Genomic DNA, 20499 nt, shown 5'->3' on the forward strand with positions numbered 1-20499 from the left:
TTTCTTAATTTAATTCCATTACTACTAGCTATCATATTTTGCATCATGCCAAACAATTCCTCCCTATTTAATCACACTTTTCACATTTTTGCTGACAATTGTTTCACTTTGTATAGCTTGGCTAAACAGTGAATATGTTTAAGCCCCAATCCGGCAGCTGGATTCACATGAACTATTGTGCCCATATGGAGCACTATGAAGGTCAATGCTGTCCCATACAGGTACATGAATTAGTCATGAAAATCCAGTGAGAGCACCGCTACCTTAGTTATTTTAATCTTTCCTCATAAATCATGCCCTCTAACCCTTCCATGTTTGTTGCTATTCTTCCAATTCTTCCACTATTGACTTCACGTCTGAGATGATTTTTTTTTTTAAATAATGGAGATATACCTACCTCTAGAACTGGAAGGGACCCTGAAGGGTCAGTGAGCCCAGCCCCCTGCCTTCACTAGCAGGACTAACTACTGATTTTGCCCCAGATTCCCTAAGTGGCCCCCTCAAGGATTTAGCTCATAACCCTGGGTTTAGCAGGCCAATGCTCAAACCACTGAGCTAACCCTCCCCAGCCTGTGATACTTCATTGATATTAGTCATATGACCTCTGTATGGCATATAAAATGGTTGTTTCTATTTACAGACTTTCACCTCTGAATCACAACCTTTCTTCAAGGGTAAATAGAAACAACCATTTTATATGCCAGAACCAGTATATTCACTGTAACTGAATCTCTGCAGGATAACCTCTTTTCCCTTAGAGGCTGGAGAATTAGGCAGAGAAAAATAACTTCAGCATAAAGTAGGAGTAGCAGTTTCACTAGATTTTGTAATTTATTTTCTATCACATCTGCCTATAATATAAATTATGTCTATATAACAATACATCAAAGAATCTCTGCAAATTTTTCTCTGTACTGGACACTATGGAAATACCTAGACAAATTAGATTTAGATTGTTTCCATTGATCTTTCACATTCATCTCGAAATAGCCATAAGCCACATCAGTCTAATGAAAACATCTTCTCCACCCAATCTTAAAAACAAATTCCATGTGCATGCCATAGGTTACTGATCTATTGTGAGTGCTAAATTTAAAAGAGCAGTTGAATCTAACAGACTGGAATTAATTACAATTTCCACTTCTGAAATGATTTTTTCTGGTGTGTCCATACTTTTGGTGGCTTATTTAAGCAATAAGACATCTGCTTGATCTTAAGAAATTTAAACTAAAATGGCTTTCTTGTGCTAAGTTTGAATGTAAGATGCTGTTTAGTTGCCAACTATTTCTGAAACAGTGAACTATGTATGTCAAATTTGCTCCAAATGTTCTACCATTTTAAAGCTGGACAGAGAGCATTGTAACTGAATGCAAGTTGTGTTTTCACTTTCTCCTACTGCCAAAGGCAGTTTTAAAGCCCTGGAACTTTGTACTAAACAAAGCAAGATCTTTATTTGAATTCTGCTTAGGGCATCTTATTTTTTATAATCCTCACAACTATATTTAAATGATGCTGTTTTGTTTAATTTTTCCTCAACTTGAATTTTTTTGAAAGTGGCTAACTTAAAGCATTGCTTTTTGATTCAGCATCTGTCAAATAATATCCTAACTTTTTCTTTTTAATTGCTAAAAGTGTTTCCCCTCCTGTTTTTCAGGTGGGCCTGAGACTAACATCAAACAAATCTGAATATCCTTTGTCCTCTTTTTCTCTTTATACATCTGCCTCTTGTGTACTTGAAGTAAACAAATATCTTTCTCTAATCTCAGGTGTTATAGTAACTGTAGGAACTATTTGCGACAATAGGTACCCAATTTTCAATGGAAATGTGATCATCAAGTTGACTGTGCCCCTTTAATGAGGTTGGAACGCAAGGATTAACATAATATTATTTACTGGTCACTTGTGAAATATTGCTTTGTAGCCTCATAGAAACTAAAGTATGTGTTCTAAGTGTCAATGGGTTCCAAAAAAACAGGTTTGATGCCTGATCTTGCAACCTTTACTCATTTACAGACATAGGTTCCAAAGGGCTTCAGTGCTTTACTCATTAAAGAAAGGACTATTCATATGAACAAGGGTTCCAAAATCTAGTGGTTCATTCATAATTCTGCTGATGACATCTTGTATATAATTAATGATCAGTTACAAATAACACTCTCTCTTTTCCCCCTTAGCAGATACAAGGAACAATCTTCCCAGCTCCAAATTTCAACCCAGTTATAGATGCCCAGATGCTGGGGGGAGCCCTACAGGGAATAGGTGTGTATCCTGACTGCCAATTCCAAGCCATCTCTTCTTTCAGCCCATCCTTGGAAACACCTTTAGAAAAAGGCATCAAGCATGGAAAGAGATAACCAATGATTTATTTAATTTATTTTTAACTAAAAATCATAAATCACTGACATTAAAAGAAACTCTGCAATTGCAGTGGAAGGAATTAGAGTATGTTCAGGGTAGACACAAGCCTACAACAACTTAGTCAAAGCTTTTGGGGGTTTTGTACTAAACTTCCTTTTCCTAAAGATTATCTTTTATTTCACCAGCACTCTTGAGACAAAAGAAAACTCTCTTAATTATGACATCTAAAATTAGCTATTCTCAAAGGATACTGGCTTTTAAAATACCAATCATGTCTGGGGGAAGAAAAAAACGAGACAAGATTACCTTATTGATTCCTCTTGAGGAGTAGCTAATCTATGGACTGAAAGCAAAAACCAGATAAAAATGCAGTTCACCAAAGCATTTTTTCTCTTCAGGTTTTTGTTTTCCTCTTTGGGTATTGTTAATATTGCTGGGGGTCAGTATATTTAATGTTTGAATGAGACATTTTCCTCATCAGGATAGCTGTCTGCATGGAAAGCTTTCAAATTCACCCTGCTAGGCTTTTTACGAGTATTAAAACTAGGGCTGCCAAACAATTAAAAAACTAATCACAATTAATTGCGAGGTTAAAAAAAATCAGGATTAATTGCAGTTTTAATCATATTGTTGAATAATATATCATTTATTTAAATATTTTGGATGTTTTCTATGTTTTCAAATATATTGATTTCAACTACAACACAGAATACAAAGTATACAGTGCTTACTTTATATTTTTTGTTACAAATATTTGTACTATAAAGAGAAAGAAATTGTATTTTTCAGTTCATCTCATAAAATTACTGTAATGCAATTTCTTTATCGTGAAAGTGCAATTTATAAATATATAATTTTATTTTTTACATAACGGCATGCAAAAATAAAACAATGTAAAACTGTACAGCCTAAAAGTCCACTCAGTCCTACTTCTTGTTCAGCCAATTGCTAAGACAAAGAAGTTTATTTACATTTATGGGAGATAATGCTGCCCACTTCTTAATTACAACATCACCTGAAAGTGAGAACAGATTTTCTCTTGGCACTGTTGTAGCGGACATTGCAAGGTATTTACATGCTAGATATTGTAAACATTAGTATGCTACCTTGATGCTTCAACACCATTTCAGAGGACATACTTCTATGCTGATGATGGGTTCTGCTCAATAATGATCCTAAGCAGTGCAGACTGACACACATTCATTTTCATCATCTGAGTCAGATGTCACCAACAGAAGGTTGATTTTCTTTTTTGGTGGTTTGGGTTCTATAGTTTCTGCATCAGAGTGTTGCTCTTTTAAGACTTCTGACTATATCTTCCACACCTTGTCCCTCTCAGATTTTGGAATGCACTTCCGGTTCTTAAACCTGGGGTCAAGTGCTGTAGCTATCTTTAGAAATCTCACATTGGTACCTTTGCGTTTTGTCAGGTCTGTAGTGAAAATGTTCTTAAATCGAACAACATGTCCTGGGTCATAATCCAAGACTGCCGTAATACAATATATGGCAGAATGCAGGTAAAATCACAGAGCAGGAAACATACAATTCTCCCTCAAGGACTTCAGTCACAAATATACTTAATGTATTTTTTTTTTTTAATGAGCGTCATCAGCATGTAAGCATGCCTTCTGTAATGGTGGCTGAAGCATGAGGGGTATATAAATGTTTAGCATATCTGGCACTTAAATACCTTGCAATGCCCACTACAACAATGCCATGTGAATGCCTGTTCTCACTTTCAGGTGACATTGTAAATAAGAACTGGGCAGCATTATCTCCCGTAAATGTAAACAAACTTGCTTGTCTTAGCAATTGGCTGAATAAGAAGTAGGACTGAGTGGACTTGTAGGCTCTAAAGTTTTACATTGGTTTGTTTTTGAGTGCCATTATGTAAAAAAAAAATCTACATTTGTAAGTTGCATTTTCACAATAAGATTGCATTACAGTACTTGTTTGAGGTAAACTGAAAAATGCCATTTCTTTATCTTTTTTACAGTGCAAATATTTTTAATGAAAATAAAACTATAAAGTGAGCACTGTGCACTTTGTATTCTATTGTAATTGAAATCAATATATTTGAAAGTGTAGAAAAACCTCCAAAATATTTATAATACATTTAAATTGATATTCTATCATTGTTTAATAGTGTGATTAAATCTGTGATTGTGATTATATTTTTAATAGAGTTAATTTGTTTTGAGTTAATCACTTGAGATAACTGTGAATAAATGACAGCCCTACCTAAAACACCAAATCTGGCATTCTGTCCAGCCATTTTCTTGAATGGAGGATATGTGCCTCCATTCAGCTATGTATACTATGTCCCAGGAAATACCAAAAAGTATTAAGTACAGTCTGCCTCTTCTTTTTGATTGATTAAGCTGGTCACATGATAAGGTTTCTCATATTTTACTATTCTTTAAGCAAGAACTTTTAATGAGTCATATTTTCACTGGGATTAAAATAGACAAGATTCTGTTCATCACCTATTAAATACAAATTGCAATAACACATTTTAATATACTTTAAACTTAATAATATAAAAACATGGGCATAAGCTTCTGTTTTCATGCATGACTACTTATCTGACAAAATTAAAGCAGTTTTGACTTCACTGAAGCTATGTCCATTTACTCCCCACAGACTTTGCCCTGAAGAGTCGGCAGTTTGTTGCCCCAGTCTAGCTAACAAATGTGCATGTAATAAAATTACTCACATTAGTAGACCCAATGAGCAACAATGGGAGTACTCACATGAGTAATGTTACTTATGGAGATAAACAATTGCTGTGTTGAGCACTACCTTCAAGGATGGACAAATCACTTTCCATTATAAACAAACCTCCTGAAGGAACTGTTCTCTGAAAAGTAAAAACAACATACTGGATTTGAAACTGTACACTTCTTGAGTCGGAGGCTACATCATTGAAAGGAATGGGAGCTTTGCTATTGACTTCAGTGTGCACAGGATCAGACCCTAGATGAGAAATAAAATGGCATCCATCTCATTCATGAGAGCCAACAGCCTGCCATGTGGTGAGGAAATGGTGCTTGGCCAATTAAACAAGACAATCTACTGTATTATCCACTGTAAATCTACTGTATTATAGACTGATGACATTCTATTCAGAATTTGTGGTTATACTGTAGAATGTTTGATTACCATGATCAGCACTTGGTAACATAATACAGGCCATATTTCTTGCAGCTAATATAAAATTTGTCTAAACAGAACCTGAGTTAAAACTCAGACAATAAAATCTGCATAGTCCCAAAAAAATCAAGAATTCATTCAGCATAATGCTAAAGAACCTTAAAGGCTATCCTCCAACACCATGCTACCCATCACTAAAGTTTCCATTCAAAAACTTCTGTGGGTTATCTGCAACTTTCACTTAAACACTTTGGTTTTTGACATTTGAGAAGTTAGTTATTAATCAACCATTTTTCCAAGTCAGATGCAATATGACAATTAAAACCATTTCATTAATGGACTTGCTGATATAGAGAATCATCATATCAGTTGCATAAAGTAGTATTTATGGAAGGGTTATATAAAGCTGGTAATTGATTAAAGAAAATACTGAATAATAATATTACTAATATGGATTTAACGTTACTAATGAGAAACTACATCTGGCAAACTAATCTCATTTGCCCATTTTTAATACTCTGAAATGTTATTGAAGAAACAACCACTAATTCATGTAAGTTCACTGAAGATGATCAGCAGTCCGAACATATGTAACAAAAGTAAGGTACATTGTAGTGGATATTCATATTTCATCCCTCACAGATTCAGTGAAAGTGTTAAAAATAGATGGAAATAAAAACTTACCTGATATCTAGCTACCTTTACGCATTTGTGTTTCTAACTGAATGGTAAAATCTCCCTAAAATAGTCTGCAAATAGCACAGGCAGATATTGAGTTTTCAATTACATTTTTCATCAGATTCCATTTTCAACTAAAGATATCCTGAAATATTTTAAGTTTTCATTTAAGTTGGTCATGGCTTCTGTTGAGCTACAGGCTCAATGAATTTTTTCATGAATTTCAAGAAATGAAAAATTTAAGGGTTTGTTTGTTTGTTTGTTTTTAAGTAAAATCTTTTGGTGAAAAAATCATGTAATTTTTAAATCAGCTCTTTGTAAAGCTACCACTGTTCCTTCCAGTCCCCCACTGACTCATTTCTAGTGTGATGCCCACTGACCCTGTCAACTGACCATACCTAAGTCAAGGTCCACTGGGAGACTCACAGTTGAAAATAACCTTATGATTGTAATGATTCCCAATTTCAGAACCATTGCAACAAAAATCAGATTATCTGCTGCAGAGCAAAATGTTTCTCCTGATTTGCATTGTAGACTTGGTCTTAGAATTTTAATTGTATTGATTTATGGAATGTGATATGTTTTCAATGCTGACAAATGCTTGGTCAAGCATCACAACTTTAAACTGAGCACTGAAATGAGTCTGACACAGCAATGAAAGAGAAGCCTTGAAAAATGAGTAGAAAACCTATTTGAAAAGCTTATAAATACAGTAGTGGTACACTTCTGTATATAGACCAGATTCTCTGCTGCACTCAGAATCTGCTAGGCATAGCAGAAAAGAGTCATTTGCAACTCCCTGATCATGAGGCTGGTGCTACACTGGTCCCAGTCTCAGAATTCTTCTGAGCCAACTTAAGGCCCTATTAAGAAAAACACCTATTAGGTATTTAATTTTCAGATGTTGTGTCCTATTAATTTCACTAGGACTACTCATATGCCTAATGGTTCCTCACCAGCTGAGGACTCCCCACACGTGGAAAATCCAATTTATGGGCCCACGATGTACCAGGAATAATTCCAGGGCAGTCAATGGAATTATGAAAGAGAAAAATGGAAGAATTGGGGACATATGTAGCTCTTGCCCCATGTTTCTTGGTTTCTCTTCAGTCACTTTGAGCAATATTTTTTATTACTATGCAATCAGTATGACTACTAAAACTCAAAAGAAGGTAAAAAATAATTCACAATTAATTCACTTATTTTGCTTTTATCTCCCAAAAGAGAACTCCTGATGATTTGATATGACCTGGCTTTTTAATGACATTCCCAGGACAAAATCGTGTCAGGAGTAGAATTCCAAGGAAGGTGGTAGTGACTTGCACAAAGCTAAGGTTTTAATACCCTTATACTGATGGGCCAGCTATCCTTATTGTTATATCAAAAAGCAGCAACACCCTGGAAAGAATAATTAAAATCAAAATACAAGTTATGTAAAGGTCTTTACAAGCTAAACTGCACTTTTAAATTACCTTTTTAAATTACCTGTTCTTGGAGAACAGATAACTGCTTAATAAACCCTTTGCGTGACCAACAGGTTACAAATGGTACCCACAGAATGTGGTCCTGTCATCTTTGTCAGATGTGTGTGTAACAGACGTGACAATATCTAGGTCAAGCCTTAAGTTTAAGCATCTTAGGCCATTGTATTAAAAATGCAAATAGTTATGTATTATTGTGAGATGGCATGTAACTTTTTAAAGGGGAGAGGGGACTAATATAAATACTATAAAGTGTTATGTGCTTCAAAGGACTCTTAAAACAATGGACCAGACAAGACTGAACTTTTGGTTGAGTGGAGTTCCTAGGAAATACTTTGGCAGAGTGCAATGCAAATTATTCACCTTAGGGGCTTTTTTTTTTTTTTTTTTTTTAAAGCTGTGCCGTAAAGATAAACTTATTGTCTGGTGGATTACCTATTCATGGTCTCTTCAAAGGCCCAAATTAGCTAAAGGAGGGAATCACTAACTCATGGGGGAGCTAGTTCTAACTGAAAGCTGCTCACCACAGGAAAACCCTGTCTGGAGAGTATGAAGAACTAGTTAGAGGGGGCTGATCTCTGATAGGCTTATTAATATTCATATAAATTCTCAGTTTTAATGTTTTCTCTGTAATGCTTTCACCTTAAGAATAAAAGACCTTGCTTAGAAAAAAAAATGGAGGTAACTTCTAATTACTGGCAATTACAGTGTTATTAATCTTTGAAGAGCAAATAGAGTGAAGATGCTGGCCATTTAGGCAGCCTGGCTTACTCAGGGATAGTACAGTAGAGGCAGGGAATAGTTCAGCACAGAAATACTCCAGTCAGAAGGGAGATGTGCATGCATCTATCCAAGAGAGATGACAGCAAGGGAACCGAGAGTGGATGTCCTTACTGGACCATGGAGGGGGAACATAGGTGCAGTTACCCTGAACTGTGACATGTACTGTACCTATTATATCTTAGGGATGCAGCAGATCAGATTGCTTTTAATTTATTTTTATTTAATATTTGTACTGTGGGAGCAACCAGAAGGCCCAATCAGGATTGTTTCCCAATCAGGATTGCTGTACATACATACATACATACATACAAGACATGGTCCCTGCCTTGAAGAGTTTACAATCTAAGATAAAAGTGAATGTAACAAATGAGATGGAAGTAGAAGAGAAAACTAGGTTAACAGCAATATGAAAATTGCTTAATAGGGTGTGCTTAAAGTAGACTTTCCCAAACGACCTACAGTAATTCCAAACTATTTATGCTCCCACTCAGTGTCTGACCTCACACCACAGACAAAGATTATTAATAGTAAAGTTTTGGTTTAATAATTGCTGTTTAAAACAATACTTTTCCCCTGTGTAAAAGGAAGAAACAAGGACATAGCATTGTGCTGTTTCTTTTTACACAGGAAAAAAACATTTTTTCATGTTTTCAGCAGCAACAGTTCCTGCAGATCTATTTCTTTTAATATAAGAAACAACAGATGAATATGGCTTATCTCCACTAAAATCAATTGAGCTCCACCAGGAATGAATTTGTCCTGGGAATGTCATTTAAAAAACAAGTCATATCAAATCATCAGGAGTTCTCTTTTGGGAGGTAAAAGCAAAATAAATGAATTAATTGTGAATGATTGTCTATCTTCTTTTGAATTTTAGCAGTCATACATTGATTGCATAAATTTAGCAGGTAGCTCTAATCACCAGTTACAAGCTAATGATCATAGATAACCTTCTTCCACAAAGTAACTCTTGGACCTAATGCATCATTCAGAAATCAGTATTAATAAATAATCCTTCAACATCTTATTTTAACCTGTCCAACTGAGCACCTTATTCAGCAATTTTACAACCAATAGTCCCTCTGTAAGTAGCCATTCCATTTGGAGATCAATAACTCGAAAATGACAATTTATTCAGCATTGTTACATGCAAACTCAACTTTCCAGTCCTAGCTATAAATTCTACCCAAATGCCTAGTTCTCATTTGATGAAAGCCTTTATCCAATTTTACTGATGTTTTCAAGTCCATTCCCTTTGAGAGTATGGTAATGCACCTGATAATAATACAGATTTTTTGACTATTTGTCAGTAGTACACCAGCAAATGAAAGATATATAAGCATGATAAATATTATTGATGTTTGTAAATACCAATCTAATATTAATCTGTTGATTTTTTTCTGCAAGAAATGTGGTTAATGCATTTGAACAAAACATGGTATCTTACTTACACTCAACAAACAATGATAAATATAAGTAAAAGTTTAATTTAGGCATTTTGTCTTGTTTCCTTTCCAGGTTGTGAAAAGGACATGGTGATTGATATTCTAACACAGCGTTGCAATGCACAAAGACTTATGATTGCAGAGGCTTACAGGGACATGTATGGCAGGGTATGATATGGTTTTGCATATGTCCACACTTATAACCCTCCTGTACTTATTGCTGTTGGTCTTCTCTTCAGGTCATTTTCTGGGACCCAATCTCTGGCATGAAGCTGTATCACCATCTGATTGACAGACAACTACTTTATTTATATGACTTCTGCAGGTTTTAGACTGTCAATTATCATTTATATGACAGTGGAAGTTAAACATCTGTTTAGACATAAAGAACTAAGAAGGAAACGAGATAGAAAGTTTCTTATCCCACAGTTCACTCACTATGTTCCTCTACTGATCTTACATATATTCTTTAGAAATACCTCTATCTTCTCCTCACCCAGCTTCTCAAATATAGTTTGTTCTCCTGCTTATACTGTGTGACTTTGGGCATTTTACTTAAACTGGCTTTGCCACTGAGCACCCATTTGTACAGTGGAAATAAGTTATCTGACAGAGATATGGTGATGTGTAAATAATGTTTGTAAGGTGCTTCAGAACTTGTATGAGATCAGATCTGCTCACATCCAGAAGTGATGTGGCACAGTTTTTGTGATAATACACTACCACCACCAATTTTTATACTGAAATATACACACACAATGCTTTTCAAATATGAAAGGACAGGAGCTTGGGTAGCTTTTGTCTTCTGGTCAGATTCTCTTTTATTTTTTTTTAATATTATGTTTAAATTGATTAAAAGCACCTACTAGGAACATTAGCATCTCTTATACATGTCAAAGGAGGCAATATTGCCTAGTGGATAGAGAGCTGACCTGGGACTCAGTAGACCTGGATTCTATGCCTAGCCCTATAACTGACCTGCTGGGTACCTTTGGGCAAGTCATGTTGTCAGTTTGTGCCTCAGTTTCCCCATCTGTAAAATGGGGATAATAATGCCGACTTTGTGAAGTGCATTGAAATCTACAGATGCAAAGGGCAATGCAAGAGTCAGATTTTCTTATTATATACAAAAACATACAACTAATGAAAAATCCTATGATTAAACTAACCAGATTCCCCTCAGTCATAATAGAAATTAGCCCAATAGCTTGAGTTAAATCCAATTTCCCTGAACTCTGGATCACCCAATCCCCTCAATCTACCAGCTCACAACAACCCTGAGAAAAGAGATTCTCCTTGAGAAGTGTCTTGATATTTATAGTGGAGCTTCTCAGGTATACAGGAGCTGCTGGGAGGGTGTTCTCCATAAGCAGCGTTTGAACTTATTCCCTCCCTGATCGAAAATTGCCTAAGTCTGTTAATTTTTATATAGACTGCAAAGCCCACCTGTTTTCTGAGACAATGAAGGGATGGAGGGGCAGAAGGAGGGCTGGTATATATGGATAGAGGGGAAAATAGTTTGAACTTTATTTTCATGTTTAGTTGGTTATTTTCTGGTTTGTAGAGAGTGGGGATGCTGATTTTGTCTGGATTATGATATCTTTAAACAAAGGTAAAGAAGGGTTTTTGTGTTATAAATCAAAATTAATAAACTACAACTAAGCCATAGCTCATCTCACCATCCAACTTCTGTTGTTCTACTTACATTTAATTGAAATCACTAGATCAGTACGTACATAAGTGAATTCTATTACCTACATATCTTTATGACTTTTATGCCTCCTACCACCATAGTTCCTGAATATCTCATAGTCTTTAATTTCTCCATCTTCACAACACCCTTGTGAAGTAGGTAGTGTTGTCATACCCCTTTACCAAAAGGGAACAGAGACACAGACACTTACACAAAGTCACACAGGAAATCTATGGCAGAATCTAGGTCTCCCCAGTTGTAGGCTGTATCCCTAACCACTATACCATTCTTCCTCTCTAATATAAGTATAGTAGTTGACATCAAAGAGTTATCTTTTGCCAACACTTACTACACAGTTACCATAAATTCCCTCAGCGGAATGAAAACTGTGGTAATCTCAGACTGTGTGTGTGGAAATAGTTGGTAATTGAGGTTTAATGATTTCTGCTGTACCAGTTATATTTGGGATTGAGCCAAGAGTTTTAAAAAACCAAATAGCATTATAGGCACTATAACAACTTTTAATTGTATTTTGTTAAGAAACTGAGCTACTCTGATCAAGCTAATCTCATCTCAGGTGTGTGTACAGTCCACAGCAGAAACTCTGTACACAGCATTTCTTTTAATGAAGTGCTCCTCTGATTATTTTGCAACTGAAGCTATCATTATAATAAAATTAAAAAGTTAGTGATATTTTATTTTAAATTACTGACCCTATGGGTAACTGGGATATAAACCTATATTATTTGCAGAAAGAATTGCTGGTTCCTTTTTAGGAGATGGAGTTCACATAACGTGGTTTGAGATTTTCTGTATTAATGGAGGATAATTCTGGTTATATCTACTTTATTCAACAGTTTGGATTTTCATTTTAAAATCCTGAACCAAACAATAAATAAAAGAACAAAGAATAGATTCCTCCAGGTCAATTTTACATTAAATTCATCCTTCTTTCCCTCCCTCCCAGGAATAGCCTCTTGGCCCTGTAACGTTGATGGCTGCAGGTCTCATGATAAGGGGAAAACTGGAAACATAAAGGAGAATCTCTGCTTTTAGTTTTAAAAGAAAGTTTCTAGTCCTTTTTACAGTGTATACAAGTTGCTAACGTTAAAAGGAACAAGCAATTGGATTCCATTTCCGCAGCAGAATGTGTGGGATATAGAAGTCTAAAGATTCACAAATTAAGTGAAATTAGTCAATTATTGGATGCATCTTGCTAACCTTCCCAAAAGTCTTTATGCCAACCCTATGTAAAGTGATGTGGAAATGGGACTCAGTAATTAGTTACTATTTGGTTGAGGGAGCAGGCGAAAATGCTAAGGGTCTGCTACTTCTCCACATCCTCCCTCTCTCTTCCTCACCCCATAGCTCTCTCTCATGGGACATGTTCAGCTTTAATATTTTGTTTTTATTTTTTTTTTAATTCCTCAAACGGGCCACTGTATACAGGGCCAGCTCCAGGAACCAGCATTCCAAGCTGGTACTTGAGGCAGCATTCTGCAAGGGACGGCAGTCCCTACTGTTTTGCCCCCAAGCACCACTCTGAATTGCCGTCCGTGCGCCTTTAGAGCGGCAGGCACATTTCCACAGTGGTGGCAATTCGGTGGCAGCTTCCATGTTTAGCTGTCTGGGGCGGATTCAGCTAAACACAGAAGTTGCCGCTGAATTGCTGCCGCTTCGGAAACGCGCCTGCCACCCTAAGGGCACACAGACTGCCCTCGCTGTCCGCAGCAGCAATTTGCTGTGCTGCTTGGGGTGGCGAAAACGGTAGAGCCGGCCCTCACTGTATAGACACTAGTATATCGACTTCACATATTTAGACCTCTGTCTAGATCAATTTTTAATATGGTAGTTATTGAGCTTTCAATAGGATCCTGTTCATAGTGACACTAACATGAATTGGAAATGGGGCAAATTAAAAGCAGGAATGGATAAAAGCAAATGCTGAAGTTAAATACCTTCTGAACTGGCTGTTTGATTCAGACATATCCAGAAACTTAAGAGATTGCTTCTTACAATTAGCCTTTAAGGATTTCTCAGAGACACAATTGGAAATTTTTAATAATGACAATTTAGATTTGTCTTTTCTTATTTTTCACTACTTCTCTTCATTCTACCCTGATTCTGATTACAGGGGGCAATTTTTAATTAGTCTCCTTTTGTATTATTAATCCATATTCCCACAGGCATGCTGTCAGCAATAAAATGTCTTAATGAATTAATTTCAAGTTTATGTGTGATTTAGTAGTTATCAAATGTATCTAATGCGCATTCAGGGAAGATTACATATTGTTTCTTCATCATAAATTCATTTTTTAATTTGTATGTCTCCTTCCTCATTGCTACTCTGTTTACTAAATTGATTAACCACAGGATATCTGAGTATATCTTTAATTATTCTCCTTCTGAGAGATAGAGAGCCTTTTGCATTAACTATGTTGTCATTTTCAGTTATAGTTTTTCCACATCACCATGGATCTCTTGATAATGAAAAATCTTCACCAACACACAAAAAAAGTATTTAAGACAAGTTGCATTGGAAAAAACACCCTTAATGCTTTTGGTTCAGTCCATCAAAAGTGAAGTCTCTATCTTTGGACTGAAAGAAGATATACATAGATTCATAGATTCATAGACTCTAGGAGTGGAAGGGACCTCGAGAGGTCATCGAGTCCAGTCCCCTCCCCTCATGGCAGGACCAAATACTGTCTAGACCATCCCTGATAGACATTTATCTAACCTACTCTTAAATATCTCCAGAGATGGAGATTCCACAACCTCCCTAGGCAATTTATTCCAGTGTTTAACTACCCTGACAGTTAGGAACTTTTTCCTAATGTCCAACCTAAATCTCCCTTGCTGCAGTTTAAGCCCATTGCTTCTTGTTCTATCATTAGAGGCTAAGGTGAACAAGTTTTCTCCCTCCTCCTGATGACACCCTTTTAGATACCTGAAAATTGCTATCATGTCCCCTCTCAGTCTTCTCTTTTCCAAACTAAATAAACCCAATTCTTTCAGCCTTCCTTCATAGGTCATGTTCTCAAGACCTTTAATCATTCTTGTTGCTCTTCTCTGGACCCTCTCCAATTTCTCCACATCTTTCTTGAAATGCGGTGCCCAGAACTGGACACAATACTCCAGTTGAGGCCTAACCAGCGCAGAGTAGAGCGGAAGAATGACTTCTCGTGTCTTGTTCACAACACACCTGTTAATGCATCCCAGAATCACGTTTGCTTTTTTTGCAACAGTATCACACTGTTGACTCATATTTAGCTTGTGGTCCACTATGACCCCTAGATCTCTTTCTGCCATACTCCTTCCTAGACAGTCTCTTCCCATTCTGTATGTGTGAAACTGATTGTTCCTTCCTAAGTGGAGCACTTTGCATTTGTCTTTATTGAACTTCATCCAGTTTACCTCAGACCATTTCTCCAATTTGTCCAGATCATTTTGAATTTTGATCTTGTCCTCCAAAGCAGTTGCAATCCCTCCCAGTTTGGTATCGTCTGCAAACTTAATAAGCATACTTTCTATGCCAACATGAGGGAAGGGGACAGGGACTGGCTGGTTTATGGGATTGGAGTCCATTTGATCACTGATTCAAATCCAAGCTCAGGTCAGTAGGAATCTGGGCCCAGGTCCTCAAAGGTATTTAGGCTCCTAACTTCCACTGATTTCAAGATTAAGGCACCCCTGCAATCCACAGAACCCTCACTCAGTTAGAGCCAAAGCTCACTGCCTAAATTTCCACAGTAAAAACTCACTACATGCCTAATTTTCTGCCACAGGCCAGCACCCTGGCCTCTCATGCCTCAAGCCAGGCAAAGATAGATGGTCTCTTGCCCATCTCACCTGCAAAGCCTGATCCAGTAGCTGTGCTGTGAATAGGGCTCACTCCACACCAAAGAGCTGAGTGGAGAAGGCATTAACACCCTTCCTTCTAAGCTTTAGCCCAGTACATAGAACATTCAGCTAGGATGCAGGAGACCCCAGTTCATTTCCCCCCTATGCTGGAGGGAAAGGAATTTTAACAGGTGTTTTCCACCTCACGAGTACCCTAATCACTGGACTATAGAGTTATTCTCACTCTCTCTGGCCTAATTAATACTTAATTATTTAGTTCAAAGTGGAATGGCTTCAACAAGCGAGACTGAGATACACCCTTTTTCCTCTCACCCCCGAGAATAGAATCATAGGACTGGAAGGGACCCCAAGAGGTTATCTACTCCAGTCCCCTGAACTCATAGCAGGACTAAATATTATTTAGACCATCCCTGAAAGGTATTTGTCTGACCTATTCTTAAAAATCTTCAATGATGGAGATTCCACAACTTCCCTAAGCAATTTATTCCAGTTCTTAACCACCCTGACAGTTATGAAGTTTTTCCTAATGTCCAACCTAAACCTCCCTTGCTGCAGTTTAAGCCCATTGCTTCTTGTCCTATTCTCAGAGGTTACAAAAAACAATTTTTCTCCCTCCTCCTTGTAGCAAGATTTTACATACTTGAAAACTGATATCATATCCCTTCTCAGTCTTTTCTTTTCCAGATTCAAAAAACACAATTTTTTCAATCTTCCCTCATAGGTCATGTTTTCTAGACCTTTAATCATTTTTGTCACTCTTCTCTGGACTCTCCAATTTCTCCACCTTCTTCCTGAAATGTGGTGCCCAGAAATGGACACAATACTCTTGTTGAGGCTTAATCAGCAGGGAGTAGAGAGGAAGAATTACTTTTCATGTCTTGCTTACAACACTCCTGCTAATACATCCCAGAACAATGTTCACTTTTTTTGCAACAGCATTACACGTTTGACTCATATTTAGCTTGTGGTCCACTATGACCCCCAGATCTCTTTCCGCAGTACTCATTCCTAGGCAATCATTTCCCATATGCCAGTCTAGTGGTTCAGGCACTCACCTCAATAGTAAAGAACCCCTCTTCAAATCCATTTTCCTCTTCAGATGGGGAGAGGGAGAACTGAACTAGGTTCTCCCACGAGTACCCTAACCCCCTGGTTAGTGGTTAAAAGGGAGTCCACCTCTTCTCCATTCCATTTAGTATGGAGCTAGGCAGAAACATAAGCCAGTATCACAAGAAATGTCTCAGGTATCTAAGCCAACATACTCTAGGAGATGGTTCCCAGATGTGTATCGCATGCAGAGATAGATCCCTCCCTGCAGCTCAGACATAGATGCCTAACTCCATGAGAGTGGCAGGACTTAGGCACCCCTCTCCTCAAGCAGCTGCTGTTGGCTAGTCTTGTCAGCTCTCTGCCTAGCATGCTGGCTTTTGTGGATCCTATTCTCAGGTGCCTATCTCTCTCCATGCATTGTGTAGGGAGTCTAGGCATCTAACCCAGGATTTACAGTGATTTAGAAGTACTTAAAAGTTAGGCAGTGTGATGCTAAGAATCTGGGTCCTTTGTGGATCTGGGTCCTGATGCCTGCTTAGTCGTGTATAGGAAATAAGTGAATAGGTATCTACACAATAACACCACTACTGCAAGTGACAAGCTTTTTGGCAGTCTTAAGAGATTCAAAGCCTCAAACAGATAAAGAGTGAGTGAGCATGGACATTCTTATCCCTCTAGTACACACATTGTAGATCAGTGCAGAGACATGCATATGGGGCTGTGGAGAAGCTTCCAATGCCATCATACCAGTTTTGTTAAATTCAGTTAAAATAAAAAACAAAAAGGGAGAGACACACACTACTGCCAATAACCTGAGACATGTATTTTCAAGATTTCTCATTGTGTGGGGACTGAATAACACCAGGGGAAAGGTCCCTAGAAATCTCCTATACCCCAAAGAAAGTCCATAAGAGAATCCTTTAGTAGTGAGGAAGAAGCTGTATGTAATTTCCAGGGGGAAGATTCTCAGCTGAGGGTCTGCCCCAAGAAGTATAACTATGTGATGTGTCACAACAGGCAGCAATGCTTTTATTTTCCAATGTATATTACAGCTCCATGTGCATTGTTAAAATCAACTAGGGGGACATTTGCTATTTAGCACTTACCCATAAGTTTCATTAACCTTAAAAGGAATCATATGCTGGTATCCAGGAGAAAAACATCCAGCAAATGTGATAAATGCAAATGGACACATTCACTGAATAAGTCTAGTATTCACAAAGTATAGCAGATGAAGGGTGCTGGAAAGTAGGGAAAGATAAGCAAAGATAAAACCTTCCCTCATGTTGCCCCTTTGATCACGGACAGCTTTCTTGCCATTTTAGGTTCCTGACTAGCCTCCATCTCTTCTCCCGGACATATGACTAGTGGAATTTTTGGCTGAAAGATTTATTTCAATCACAAAATGTTTATTTGTCAAAACAGAAATGTTTTGTAGCAAGGGGTTAGATTCAACAAATTTTTGTCAAGAAAACTTCCTCAGGTCCAGGATGGAATGTCAGGGAGGAACAGGACTAAGAAAGATTATAGTCATGTGGTTACAACATGCCTCTGGCCTATGTAACAGAGTACTTGCTCCAAATCAATGTGTCTCTAGTTCAGTTTTGCTGGCTGAAGCTGTTACATTTTGTATAAATAATTAAATATTGCTTGAGAGAGTGACTGACTATAGCTTAGTGGCTAGACCACTAACCATAGATGGAGGTTCAAGTTCCTGCTCAAATGAAGAGTTAATTATTTATGCACATCAGAAGCACTCCAGCAAAAGAGACTGAAAGAGTGGGAAAGTAGACTAGCCAATAGTCTGGGGCTTAGAGTACCTAGGTTACAAAAACTCACATATAAGTCCCCCTCTGCCTGATTCAGATCATTCCAGGCAAGTACCATAATCACCAGCCTCGAGGCTCCCTTATTTTTTTTTTCCCCATTGGGTAACTTCAAAAAGGTCTGAGTTTCATCCAGATGTGGAATGAGTCCATTTTCAAAATCTTGACAAGTTTCACTGGCTGGGAAAACTGTTTTCTGTACAGCTCTACATATGATTACAAACCTACTTACAAATATAGTTGAGTACAACCCATAAAATATAGTCGTGGTGACTTCACACAAAAGCTGTTTGCATAGGCACACATAAAGGTTCATAAAGGTTTGCATACACAAGTTGACGCAGAATATTTCAAAGGAGATTAAAGACCCTTTTAAAATTTGGCCCTAAATGTCTTTCCTTACCAATGTCAGTCTTTTCCATTTCTTAATATTTGTTTTTTTTTCACTTATGTTCTAATTAACCATAAGCCAAAATTGCTGTGTTCTTTTTTTTCTTTATGTACAGTAGCCTTACCCATATTATCAACAAGGATACGCATAGCTTCGAGAATAGCTTTTGTTACTTAACTGTAGCCACAATCCAGCCTGCAGGGTTTGTCTTTTTATTATATCACAGAAAATAATTGCTAGTTTTTATTTTTAATGCTTTCAGTGATTAATATTCCACTGCAAAGCATGAGTACCACACTAATCCTGATTATCTTTTTTCCAAGGATTTGATTATGGACCTGAAAGAGAATCTCTCTCATCACTTCAAAGATGTTATGGTTGGCCTGATGTATCCACCCGCATCCTATGATGCCCATGAACTCTGGCATGCTATGAAGGTGCTTGTCCAACTCAAAAATACTTAGACTATTACTTATAGGCACAGATTACAGCAATTCACATCTGTTTCATAGATTCTTTGACATACAACTGAATGATAAACTGTTAAAAAGGCATTTCTCAGTTTAGTGGGAGAGAACAAATATACAGTACTATAAAATTTACATGTATTTATATATTAAATGCAATATAAATAATCTAGCTTTAAAAAATACAGCAATCATTTAACAGATGAATATAAACAGACAAATGAAGAAAATAACATATTTCTATAGTATGGTTTGTTAACTGAAATGTAAGTCCCTGATTCGGCAAATGCTTAGACATGTTCTTAAATATGCTCATAGGAGTAGTCCCATTGAATCTTTCTCATAAGGCTAAGCACATGCGTAAGTGGTTGCATTGTCTGCACCCTAATACTTACCTTACTCTTTTATAAATCAGTGACTATCTTTTAACATTTAATTTCATTCCCATTTTCAAGGCTAGGAACTATTTTATTGTATTAAGCAGTCATTGCCAGGAAATAAAATGAGCACCAACGTTGTCATTTTTTTAACAGTTGATATCAAGGCACTTTTAGAACTACTAGTATATTTTTAAAATGATGGTTAGCAGTCAGATTATTATAGCCCATTAGTAGCATCAGAAGTACTATTTTTATCATTGACCAGGATTGGCAAATCTAGAATTCTTCTACATTTGAATCAAGTTTGTGCTTTTTTACACTCTTGTACCTTAATTGTGGCGTCGATGGGATTACTCGGATGCATAAAATAATGCACATACATAATTCTGCAGAACTGGGGCCTTGTTGACATATTCTTCTCCGGTTCTAAATGCAGAATTCTCATTGTCATTAACAAGAGCTGTATGCAGGGCTGGTGCAACCATTTAGGCGGACTAGGCGGTTGCCTAGGGCCCCGAGATTTGGGGGCGCCAAAAAGTGCCCCCCAATTTTTTTTTAAATGGTTGATCAGCCGCTGCTGCTGCTGCTGGGACAGAGAGGGAGTCTGAGCTGCCGGCGGTGTCCCCTGGGTCAGGGTGCCCCCTGGCAGCCGGCAGCGCAGGGCTTAGGCGGCAGGTTCTCTATGTTTGCGGTGCTCGAGCACCAGGAATATTCAGGGCCGGGTGCCCTGCTCCAGCAATATTTGGAGCTGGGTCTCTCCCGCGGCCCTGCCTGGATCAGGCCCCGGCCCCCCGCGGGTCTCCCCCGCCCACGCCCTGCGTGGTCCCTGCCTGTCAGAAAGCAGCACAGCGTCTCTCCCCTGCCTGCTTCTGTTGCTGGAGTAGAGCGGCTCCCCGCAGAACTACTGTCTGCTGCCCCAGGGTCCTAGTG

General features: G+C 37.6%; 1 protein-coding gene across 1 annotated transcript in view; it reads left to right on the forward strand.

Annotated features, from left to right (window-relative positions):
* The window catches only part of ANXA10 (annexin A10), a 50302-nt gene that overhangs the window by 12487 nt on the left and 17316 nt on the right, over positions 1-20499 (forward strand). The window contains exons 2-4 of the mRNA XM_032802695.2: positions 2175-2259; positions 9972-10066; positions 19046-19159. Of these exons, the coding sequence (XP_032658586.1) occupies positions 2175-2259; positions 9972-10066; positions 19046-19159 (294 nt within the window). The remainder of the gene's footprint in view (positions 1-2174; positions 2260-9971; positions 10067-19045; positions 19160-20499) is intronic.

The sequence above is a fragment of the Chelonoidis abingdonii genome, chromosome 5, assembly GCF_003597395.2.
Source record: "Chelonoidis abingdonii isolate Lonesome George chromosome 5, CheloAbing_2.0, whole genome shotgun sequence".
In the NCBI taxonomy this organism is placed as follows: domain Eukaryota; kingdom Metazoa; phylum Chordata; order Testudines; family Testudinidae; genus Chelonoidis; species Chelonoidis abingdonii.